General features: G+C 37.1%; 1 protein-coding gene across 1 annotated transcript in view; it reads right to left on the minus strand.

The window, feature by feature from the left end:
- The window catches only part of ASPG (asparaginase), a 94,289-nt gene that overhangs the window by 49,547 nt on the left and 32,417 nt on the right, over window positions 1-12,325 (minus strand). Inside the window, exons 7-8 of the mRNA XM_081312865.1 lie at window positions 7,732-7,844; window positions 1,149-1,334 (exon numbers count right to left, since the gene is read on the minus strand). Coding sequence (XP_081168991.1) covers window positions 1,149-1,334; window positions 7,732-7,844 — 299 coding nt within the window. The remainder of the gene's footprint in view (window positions 1-1,148; window positions 1,335-7,731; window positions 7,845-12,325) is intronic.

Genomic DNA, 12,325 nt, shown 5'->3' on the forward strand with positions numbered 1-12,325 from the left:
AAATAAAGGTATGCTCCAAACAAAGAGAAAAGGACTAGAACACAGGTGTCAAACTTACCACGTCATGTGACATGTCACGACGTATCATGACTTTTTTTTGCATTGCCAGAGTTGGGGTGGGCGCGGCCTCCATATGATGCAACTGGCCTGCAAGTCAGCAGTTTGACACCCCTGGACTAGACAAATAGTAATTCCCCCCACCAAGCTGATATCTATATATTTTTTTCTCAATCCAGAATGTGCCAATCAGCTCAAACCCAAGTATTATCCTGTAAATTCTGAATCAAGAGTTTCCAGACACAGTCTACCCTGACTTTCAGTAAGACTGCACTGCTTAGAGCTGGTTTGGACTTACAGCTCCAGCTTGAATAGCACGTGATGGTTGTGGCCAAAAAAGGCTTTTGTACAATGACATCTTGTACAGCAGTTGCAGTCATTTCTAGAACAGGGAGCTTTGCTCTTGACCACTCATATTCTTGTCACCTTGTGGCTGAAACATTGCAATGTGTTCTAGATAACACTTCCCTTGAGAAGCATTCAGAACTTTCAGCTGGTTCAGCAGGCAGTGGCCTGAGCTATTATTGGGAATGCCTAGCGTCAACCATATACTATGTCTACTAAGGGAGCTGTATTGGCTGCCAATCAATTTCAGTATACAATTCAAGGTGATGATGGTCCCCTTTAAAGCTCTACATGGCTGAAAGCCTGGATACCTCTAAAGTCCCATTCCGCAAGTTGAATTTGCCCATCCAGTCAAATCCAGTGCTAAGGATGCCAACTCTAAGGAAGTACTACCTACACGGATATCTAACTGATGGCTCTAGTTTCCTAGAACAGCATACCCCCAGTAATTTGGGCTATGTGACCCATGTTATATTTGAAAGAGCTGTTCAAAGTGAAGATTTTGCTGCCTGATACATCTGAGCCTTCTTGTCATTATGCTCATGTTAGTGATACTTATGTTTTAATTGTATGGAAGTCATTTGTAATCTTTGGAATAGAATGGTCTGTAAGAGAAGAAAAGCAAGTATATTCGCTAGCTAAGCATATTATTTAAATCTGCATCTTACAAGTGCATTTAGGATCATGGGAATATTTGAAAGTCACCAGGTTAGGAAGAGTGATTTAGATTGCAGAATTCCTCTCACCTTTCCTGTGGCATAGACTGATGACACAGATCCTCGTAGACATTGGGTGCAATTCAAAATCACAACATTGGAATCAGTAGCTTTCCTCAGCAAATCTAGTAATCCTGGACAATTATTTGGAGCATTTCCACTCCCATAGGTCTCAAGTACAATGCCTTCCATAGAGCTCTGAAGAAATGCCCTTACCTGCTTGGAAGAGGAAAACTGCATGAGAAATTACAGTTCAAGCATCCAACTCATTTGACTCATGCAATACAATTTTATTTCTTCTCAGATCAATTCAAAATGTATGAATAATCATATTAGTTCTGTAATGAGGAAAATAACTAACTCAGTGTTGTCTTTTGACTGGAGTAGCATAGATCCCTTAATAAACAAAATTTCAAAAAGCAACAGAAGTGCTAAATATTAAAGATGGATGTTACAAACATACATGTGTATATAATAAACACACACTCTCACACAGATGCAAATGCTTGTACAAGAATCGATGGTTTATAGTATGTCACACCACTGGCTATGGCTGGCTAGAGTTTCTGAGTGTTTCTAGGCTAATCAAGGGTGGGGAAAAGTTTAGCTAATATATACAGCACTGCCCTGTGTACCAAGAAATGTTGAGTAAGCAAAGACAGGCTATACTCAAAAATGAGAAAAATATGATGATTCAGAAAGATGCAGGTAATCTGCCTATTTTAATTATGATGTGTTAAAATAATCTACTTAAATAAGGACATTAATATATGACTCCAGAGTGAACAGCTTGCATTTACTTTTGCACTTAGAATTATAGACGTCTAATACAGACCTTGAAGGCCATCTGCTAGGATCGCCTGTTTCTAATCACTAAACCTTAATTACACAATGCAGGAAAATATGCTACTTGAAGTCTGAGAGAGTAGAAGAAAATGAAAGATAAAAAAATTAAATGGTTAAATGTAACAGTGTTACAGCAGAAAATTAGGAGACCTTTCCTTTCTTTAATGTACGTTTGCAGACTAGCCTCATTTCCTAGCAAGAGCAGCATGCTTGTGGATGGGACTGAAGCTATATGGGGGGCAGTTGGTAGGGCACAAGAACTGTAGCTCTAGTCTTCGGCTGGAGGTGGGGCCAGGTTTAGACATGGTGAGGCCCCAAGCTATGAGAAGTTGTAAAGGCTCTACCTGACAAGTACCAGCAGAGAAAAAGCTGTGTAACAACTGAACTTGGCAAGACTGCTGCCAAGATACATAGCAAACCTGCGGTGGGGTGGGGATGGGCCCTTTTTGAACAAGAGGTGTTAGTGCATGCAGAAACAAAGCATGCATTAATCTATTATCGACGGCCATGTGAACATACTGAAACGCTTAATTTAATTTCCTATATTTAAAAAAAAAATCTGAAATTTTAAGAGGCCTCTAAAGACTGTGAAACCTAAATTACAGCATCCTTGTGTTATGTATAAATTTTGAACTTTCTGTTCAATGTAAGCCACTGCCTTCATCATGAAGAAAAAAAGAATTTAACCACCAATTAGCAAGCGTAATGATAGAATGGAATCCATTTTATCATTACTGTCATCTAAAAGTTTTCATTCTGCTATATTTGTGAATAAAAAGTATGTATAAATTAACAGATCCTGTGTACAAAATGCGAAGCCCAGCAGCTCCCATTTTGTGGCCCCTGGAACCCTCCAGTATAGATGAAGCCAAAAAAAATGGCCAATTTTTTCAGGTTCTTTAGGTATTTTGGAGGTTATTAAGGAGCAAAATGGGCACTACACACCTGTAAAAGCTGCAGTGCTCAAACAATTCCTAGACTTCAAACTGTCTATTTTGATTCCATCTATGTATCTTGTCAATTGCTGTCAATCTCATATTATATTCACTGTTTAAGTTAAATAGAATACACATCTTTGTCTTTTTCATTTCCCTATTCAGCACCACTCTGTTTCTCCACACCCAGTGCTTGCTATTGCTTTTTGTTCATTGTAAAAGGTTCTCTAAAGAATGATCAGTTACCCTTTTAAACTCCAACATATATTAAGGCCAATCAATGGTCTTGCTATACAGTAATCAGTGTAGAAATATAGAATTCTTCTTCTATTTTTCTTGTTCAGTCCATTTTTTGTGCTACATTAATCATCTGATGTTGGGTACCTCTACTGCTTTTCCTGAAAACTCTGTTTATTTGTCACTCCAGTTTTCATGGACTGTATGGTTCTGTTCTTTGTAGATCCATAAGCTAGACTTTGTGCAAGCAATTAGTGCAATGTTTTAATTTGCATATTCTCTTACATCTCTCTTCTTTGGGATACAATAAGTACATGCAGAAAACTTTTCCAGTCTCTAGCTCAGCAGTCTTGTTTCTTATTTTTTGACATGGAGCTGTTTTGATTTTAACTATATCTTGTCCTCTAGCTTTAAATAGTTACAAAGATATTTCATAAGCATCCAGTGCTTTTCTACCTGACAACTGTTTTATTGTATCCCACTTTCTAATGGAATTGATTTCTGAATATATATTCTCTCTGCAAATATCTCTAAGTCACAATATACTTCATCTTTTTAAACCTCATTTACATGAATCAAATCTCTTCCATGACAACTCATGAATAATCCTATCTTAATAAAAATTTTCTTTTCTTCTTCTCCTCTGATCTTCCAAGTTTCATTTCTTCTTTCATATCATTTTCTCCAATTCTTAATTAAGATATTTGTCTGTGTGATTTCTTACTTAACAGTGAAAATCTTCATTTAATCATCTCCCAATTGAATTTGTCACATAACTAAATGGCCCTTCATTTCTAGACGTTCCTAAAGCTACATTTGCTCCAGAATCCAACAGCGCAAGCAATTATGGATTTCTCTCACTATGCCCATGTGGCACCACTACAGTAGTCCTCATTTAATGGTAGTAATTAGGAGCAGTTTTCTATCAATAAGAGATATGGTGATAAAGCGAGACATTATGTCACCATGCCATTTAGCAATGGCAATTTTGGCAGTCTCTGGTTTGTTAAGAAAGGACCTGATGTAAGTGTAACTTCTGGCTTCCTGCCATTTTCCCCAATCACTTTGCTTGTGGTTGCCAATGTGACTGCAGAACATCCAAAACTTTGAGGATCAATCTTAAGTACCATTCATTCAATTCCATTGCAAGTTTGAATGGTTGTTGAATGAATAGTTCTTAACCAAGGACCATATATACTTTACAAGCCACACTGGCTCCCCATTGGATTCTGGCTACAATTTAAGATGCTGCTTATCATCTTTAAAGTTCTACATGGCATAGGACCAGTATACTTGAGAGGCCACCTTCTGATCAAGGTATATGCCTGCCCCATATGCACTCTGGATCCATTAATTGAAATTATGTTATTGTGTGGGACCCAGGAAATGGACCTTTATAGTGGCAACTCCTGTTTTATGGAACAACCTTTCTCCCACCATATAGTTGGCCTTGACTTTGCTGTCAAGACAGGTTGTTTCTCTGGAATCATGATATGTTGGAACCGTGATTAGATGATGGTATTATTTCTGTTTGGATCACCATTTTATTGTTTTATTATTGTCACTTTAAAATATATGGTTTTATGTTCTCCTTATTAGGTTTTGTTCAATTTTGTGAGCTGGACAAAGACACTTTGGTTGAGTTAGATGGCCACATAAATATATTAAATAAATTTTAAATAGATATGCCCTTTTTCCCAAGGCTTTAAATATCTGTATTTACTAGTTGTTCTGCAAATAATTTTGATCCCTGGCATATTAGAAAATGTATTTAGCTAGTCCTGGAAGCCAAATTTAGGCTATGAATTAGGAGCTTTAATTTTGCAATTGCCCAGGTAGCATTCTCATATTGTAATATATTGCCTAATATCTACTAGGGTCAACTAAGCAAGCAAAACTAGGAGATCTCAATACAGAGTTATGTCAGATTTGTGACTAAATTCCTTAGACACCAAGAAAAGATTTGGAACAAAACAACCATGTACAAGATAGACAAGCTCCACCTGAACCAAAATGGAACTAGGCTGCTGGCATATCATTAAAAAAAAGCTGTAGAGCAGCTTTTCCACTGATCCCTAAGGAAAAATCAACAGATAGGAAGCAGCATCCAGGTGGAAGGGTATACAAATTTTAGAAAATAATATAAGGAATAGGGACAGTATTGTGAGTTAATCAGTGAACATGACAAGTCAGGAAACAAAAAGGCAAGATGTGCAAAGGGATCGTGTGTATAGTATAGGTGTTTCTGTGCCAATGCTAGAAGTATACAAGCCAAGAATGGAAAATTAGAGTACTTTGTTGCAAACAAGGTCATAAATACTTATGTACAATATAACATAAACCTGCTGGAATGAAGAGGATTAATGGGCTAGAATAATTCCTAGCTATAAAATGCATATAAAGAACAGAAGATATGGGACATATATCTGAAGCTGTACTGGCTTTTTCAGGGAAATGATCAGGATAAATAAAGCAAACTGAGAAAAAAAGGGGAAATATTCTAGGATATCTTGAGTGGTTTAGAGTAACAAATCTCTGTTGATGGGATCCATCCAAGAATTCTTCCTTACCAATCTTCTAGAGTTCAGTGGGATTGTAAATGGCACATGCAAGGCTCTGTCAACACTGTGTACTTGGATTTTTAATGAACTCTCAGAATGACCTATACAGTCTATCTTTCTTCACACTGTCAGACAAAGAGATACATATTTTATATCATGTCCTAATGTACAGGATTTAATGTGACTTCCACCCTCTTTCTTGAATATCTCTATTTTTATTTAGTATATATCCTCTGTGGTATTTTTCAGTTACATTGACCACCAGTAGGTACAATGTTCCTCACTAAATACTGTTGAGTAAACACAGTGGTCAGGAGATCAGAAGACTTGTCTTTGAATGACTAAACAACAGAAAGCAAAGCATAGGAATAAATGAGCCATTTATCAACAGAGGAAGCCAAGAAATGAAATTCTTCAAGACCCTATATTAGGACTAGGGATTTTAACTTTTCAAAAAATATATATCCTGATTTAAGAGTAAGGAATGAACTGGCCAAGTTTGCGGATGATATAAAATTATTCGGAGTAATGATATAGAAAATGATTTTGAAAAGCCTAAAAAGGTTTTTTTTTAAAAAAAAACTTGATGAATGGTCAACCAAATGACTATAGAGGTTCAGTTTAACTAAGTGTGAAATGTTGCACATTGGGCAACAAGCTGTACCTAATTTATGCGCTGATAGGGTTTGAGCTATCTGTAACAAACCAAGGAACAGATCTTAAATACATCTTGTGATTAGCTCAGTGAAGATGTTGATAGTGTACAACTATGAAAAAATTAAATTCTATGCTAGAGATCATTAGGAAAGCAATTGAGAATAAGACTGCCAAATTTGTAATGGCTTTATACAAATCTATGCTACATCCCCATTTGTAATACTATACACAATTCTGGTCACCCCATTTTAAAGAGAATATACAGAGTTAGAAAAAGTGCAGAAAATGATTATCGAAACAAATAGCAGATTCAAACATTTTCTTTAGTTTGGAAAACTAGTGAGTGAGACATATAAAACATGCATGGCATGGAGAAATGGGAATGGAGATTTTTTTCCTCCTTCTTAAAATATGAAAATTGGGGCTTACTGTATATAATGATGCTGATCAGGAGAAAATTTAGAAGAGTAAAAAAAATAGCTCTTTAAATTGAGCATTTTTATTACCAAAAGATGCACAAATGATTCCTAACATGGATGTCTTTAAAACAGAAAAGGATAAATTTTATCAGCTCCTCCACTTTATTAACTATTTGGAAATTATTTAAAACAAAGTTATTTGAGAGAGCTTTTGAATTACAAATGTCATCATCTATTTATTGGTTGAGTTTGAGGTCTGGTTTTCTGATTTTTAAGCTCTTGTATCATAGTTGCCTATTTTTTATTTTGATTTAATTAAATCAAAATGTTTTATCTGATTTTATCCTGTAGTTGTTTTAGAAACATTTGAAGAACCTGCCTAGAGTTTTTTGATTATAGTGGGAAGAATATAAAAAAAAATAGGTTCATGGAGATCAGGCCCATCTTGAAGATGGAAGCCTGGAAGACCAATTCTGCTTCTGGACCAGAAGAACCATGCCTCTAAACTCATGCCTTAGGCATACAATGGCAGTCAGGACAGAGATGTCCAACTTCTGCATCCTCAGCGTCATTTTTGTGAGAGAAAACCACAGTATAAAGGGCTCAGCCTACTTCTCCAATGCAAATTACCCTTTTCATACTTCAACGACCTCAAGCCATAAATAATATAAAAGTGTTTCTCAAGTGTCAAAAATTCAGAAGATTCTTTTGGCCACAGAAGCCTCCAAAATGTGGTAACTTCCTATTACAAATACTAGCATAACGGTGTTCTTGGAAGTGTTGACCGGATCTAAGCATGTATTGAAAGATAATTAGTTCAATACTAATTCTCTGAAAGTATTTAAATACCAGCAATGAACCTGGATAATACCAAGTATCTTTTCTCATTGCATATTAATTATATGGAATCAACACTTCAAACTTGCTCTGAGATGTTCTGAGGAAGTGGGAGGCTGACCGCTGTAGCAGTAATTCCAGGGAACAGTCTTAGTAGTCCAACATTGGTGTTCATGTTCATATGGATCTCAAATTTCTTCATAGTATTAGCTCTCCATATTGTCTCCCAATTGACTGTGGGGGGAAAAACACAAAAAATCATTCATTCAAGGAATATTCTTTCCTATTGTGTTCAAAATCTGCCTTACAGGAAATCTGATTAATATTTACACAAAAATAACTACCACCTTATATATACAAGAGAACATACGTAAGACTAGAGTCACTCCAAGAGTGAGATGAGCAGCACATAAATTTAATAAATAATACATCAATACATCAATAAAATCTAGTATCTTACAATTGAGCTTTCAGTCACACAGCAAGGTATTTTTTCCCCTCTCCTCTAACATTCTCTATGGCCCTGCAAATCTGCTTTGCACCCTCCCATTCCCTTCCCATTTTTTTTCTCTAGCAAATATTGAGCATTCAACAGGGTTGTAGGTGGGATTTTATCTTCATTCTACCAATGAGAACCATTCCATCAATAAAAGTGGGTAATTTAATACAATTCAGGCTTCATACATCTGGTAAGGAAAAGTAAGTGCAAAATTCTAAATTTTCTTGCATTCATCTCTTGTAAACCTCTTCTCTTAGGTAGGTATCATCTAAAATTTACAATGTAACCCAATGGGGAGAGAATTTGCCTTATGTTACTCTGTAAAGTTCTGTGAGTATCAGTAGCACAGCATGACTTTTACATAAAGGAAAATAATTTCCTTGTGTTCTGCCCAGTTATACATTAGATCCAATACTGGGTCCTGTTCTGGACTTAATTTCTCCTAGGAATTTCAGGTTTCAGAAGGCCAATAAGAGATCATACGTATGCACTTTTTAATAATAACAGCAGCCATAATGATGTAAAATACTACTAATCTTTACCCTATATGTTTTCAAAGAAAAGATTTTAAAGATTTTAAATACCATTTTTATGGTATTTTTCATTTAATCATAAACATTAAAAGCCATTCTTTATTTCAATGAATAGTGCAAAATTAAAATGAAGAACTGTTTTTAAAGCGTAACATGCAATTAGAAGATCCTGTGAAATTTAACATGCTGAATTTTGCAAAAAAAAATAAATAACTGATAAACAGGACATTTATGATCTCAGGGGGGAGCTATCAGAGGTAGTTCATGGGTATTAAAGAACAATTTTACCAGTGCAATGATTAAAATCTTATTATCTATTTTTGCTCAGTAATCAGGGAAAATAGGCATATACTGAGTGGTGGAAAGTGGACTGCCATTATTATCCATGGAAATGAAGTATCCAAAAATTGATCTGGAGAAACACTACGCAATGCATTCTGGTTAATGCACAAAAGTCTCACCCAACTAGAACTGGAGAAGCCACTGGGTTTTTGCACCACACCTGTTTATAACAGCCCAAGTTGAAAATCAATATGTCAACACATTCCAAATTGTCTGAATAATAATTTTCAAGTGCTCTGTTATTACAAAGATGTGAAGATGCTTAAACATAATTGATATATTCTGCTTCTCTAATTCCAGTTTCATTTTACATACCCAGGGCAACAGTACCAACATGTGCCTGGGGGGAGGAGTGGAGCAAAGCAAGGCCACCTTGCCAGCCGTCTGCAATGTGACACATATTTCACACGTCTTTAAAAGACAGATGTTGTTACTCTTACCACTAAACATCTACAGAGTTTATAATGCAGTTACTAGTGATTAAATAAAATGGCAATGATTCAATTAAGTGTGATTATACATTGCAAGCCAGATGCCAGCTGTTTAACTAATAGTCATGCTTCAGTGCCATTGCTGAAATGCCAAAACATTCATTATTAATTCTGAGAATTCTCACTATCCCTGTCTAGCAGACAATGAAATGTAAGCAAGATTTGAAGAAAGCTGCATCCACAAAATGCACATTCGTGGACTATCCAAGATAATACCTAGTTAAGAAGTCTGGTAAAGCAGATATTCGTTTGCACTGTATTATATATTTTATACTTTGGCCACCTAATGTCCCATTGCCTGGAGGCGGTCCGGGTCTGGATGGGAAGAAACAGGCTTCGTCTCAATCCTGCCAAGACTGAGTGGCTGTGCATACCAGCATCTCGGACTAACCAGCCTATTCCATCTTTAATGATGGGGGGTGAGGTGTTGCCCCCCGTCAATAGGGCACGCAACTTGGGCATCCTCCTGGATTCGCGGCTCAGTTTTGAAGACCATATAGGAGCCGTGACCAGGGGGGCCTTTGCCCAGGTTCGCCTGGTGCGCCAGTTGCAGCCCTACCTGGACCGAGATGCCCTACGCACAGTCACTCATGCGCTCGTGACTGCCCGATTGGACTACTGCAACGCTCTCTACATGGGGTTGCCCTTGAGGACCACCCGGAGGCTTCAGCTGGCGCAGAATGCAGCCGTGCGGGTTGTGATGGGGGTTTCCCAATACTCCCACATAACACCTCTGCTCCGCGAACTGCATTGGCTTCTGGTTGCCCTCCGGGTGAGATTCAAGGTGCTGGTGATGACCTATAAAGCCCTAAATGGCTTAGGTCCGGGATATTTGAGGGAGCACCTGCTGCTGGCATCAAGGTCCCTTCGTCCTGTGCACTCCCACAGGGAGGGTCTTCTCAGGGTACCGCTGGTAAAAGATTGCCAGCGGACAATACCCAGGGGGAGGGCCTTCTCTGTGAGTGCGCCAGCCCTTTGGAACCAGCTGCCTGTAGAGCTTAGGACTGCCCCTGACCTCCGCTTGTTCCGCCGGGACCTGAAGACCTGGCTCTTTGAGCTTTCTGGCCTGGACTGAGGGTATTAATTGGGGTTTTAATTTGATTTTAATTAGGATTTTTATATTCAAGGTTAATATAATCATTTTAATTGTTTTAATTTTTGTAATTGTGGTATTGTTTTCTTTTAAAAAACCTTGTGAACCGCCCTGAGTCCTACGGGAGAAGGGCGGTATATAAGTCTAATAAACTAAACTAAACTAAAACTAATGAGAAGGAAGGACTCACTGGAGAAGAGCCTAATGCTAGGAAAGATTGAGGGCAATAGAAGAAGGGGACGACAGAGAATGAGGTGGCTGGATGGAGTCACTGAAGCAGTAGGCGTGAGCTTAAATGGACTCCAGAAGACGGTAGAGGACAAGAAGGCCTGGAAGAACGTTGTCCATAGGGTCGCTATGAGTCAGACACAACTTCGCAACTAACAACAACAACATATATTTTATGAAGCACCTAGGATGGAAAATTGGATAGGGTCATTACATACCTGTAAATAAATGCAAAATTAAATAAAAATGAGCATTAAAAATAAAAAATAACACAAACAGGGATTGTTGATGGCCAAATCAGAATGCTCCTCTAGAGAACAGAGATGTCCTAAAATGATATTATTCTATCACAGTTGCATTGGCAGTATCTTATCTATGCAGTGAATATTTAAAAATCTTTTTATCTTTAACTTCAAGGAACTATTTGAATTAGGCCTCTTCAAAAGATTTCAGATGAGGATACAAGTCTTACAACTACTGGAATGTGACTTAGAAGAGATACTAAGACAATTAAAAGTAGCACGTAAGTCTGTATTTCAGCAAGTTTCTGTTATCAGTTAAGCCCTATAATGGAAAGAACAAGACCTGATTTCAGTTTTGAAAGCAAAAGATACAGCATCATATTTCATGAAAGTATCATTATATCTGAGTCAAATGTTTGCAGCAATTGTAGATGAATTTGTTTTCTGGCATCAGTGTGGCTGGCATCAACTTTCCCAGAAAGACTTTCTTTCTCAGAAGATATGAAAAAAGTATTGCCAGGTTCTCCTTCTGAATGTATCTGATTTAGTGTTAGAAACTGTGTGTGTATTTAATCAGAAACAACATTTTTGAGATGACATACATTAGCCATATTCACTTCGAATGAAAAAACACAAGATGACAAGATGAAAACACACAATTGGGAAAAGCCATGGCAATGAATTTTTTCATATCTGTTTCTGAACTTGAATGTAACCAATTACTTCCATTTCTTTCATTCATTCATTCATTTGCTGAATTTATATCCCATCTTAACTCAAGAGGACTTACAAACGGGGGTGTCTCATAATTTTATCCTTAAAATAAGGATAAATACATAAATAATAAATAATAAAATTTATGAGGTAGGCTGGCTTGACAGTGAATATAATTCCTTAGTAAATTCAGAGGTTGAATGGGTTCTTACAACTGGGCTCTCCATCTGGTTGCAATACCTTAACCATTACTTCATATTGGATTCCTTCCAGTACAAAAAAGAGAGGGGGATTATACCACCAACAAAGATTGTTTTAATCCATAGAATGGTATTTTACAAGTTTTGGGCCATACTACCTCAAGAGCTCCCCCTCCAAAAAAAAATCTTTGTGGCAATCTACAGTAAACATAGTTTTCTTCAAATGGAGAAACAAACCCCAGGATATATTCTAGCAATGGCAACTCTACTAACAGGTGCTGTTTCTTCTAGTAGTTGTTGCCAGTGCTTGGACATAAACAAGGGATTATAGTTGAAGCAACTCAAGACACTTTTTCATTAGCAAAAGATATAT

The sequence above is a fragment of the Vipera berus genome, assembly GCF_964194415.1.
Source record: "Vipera berus genome assembly, chromosome: 1".
Lineage (NCBI taxonomy): Eukaryota > Metazoa > Chordata > Lepidosauria > Squamata > Viperidae > Vipera > Vipera berus.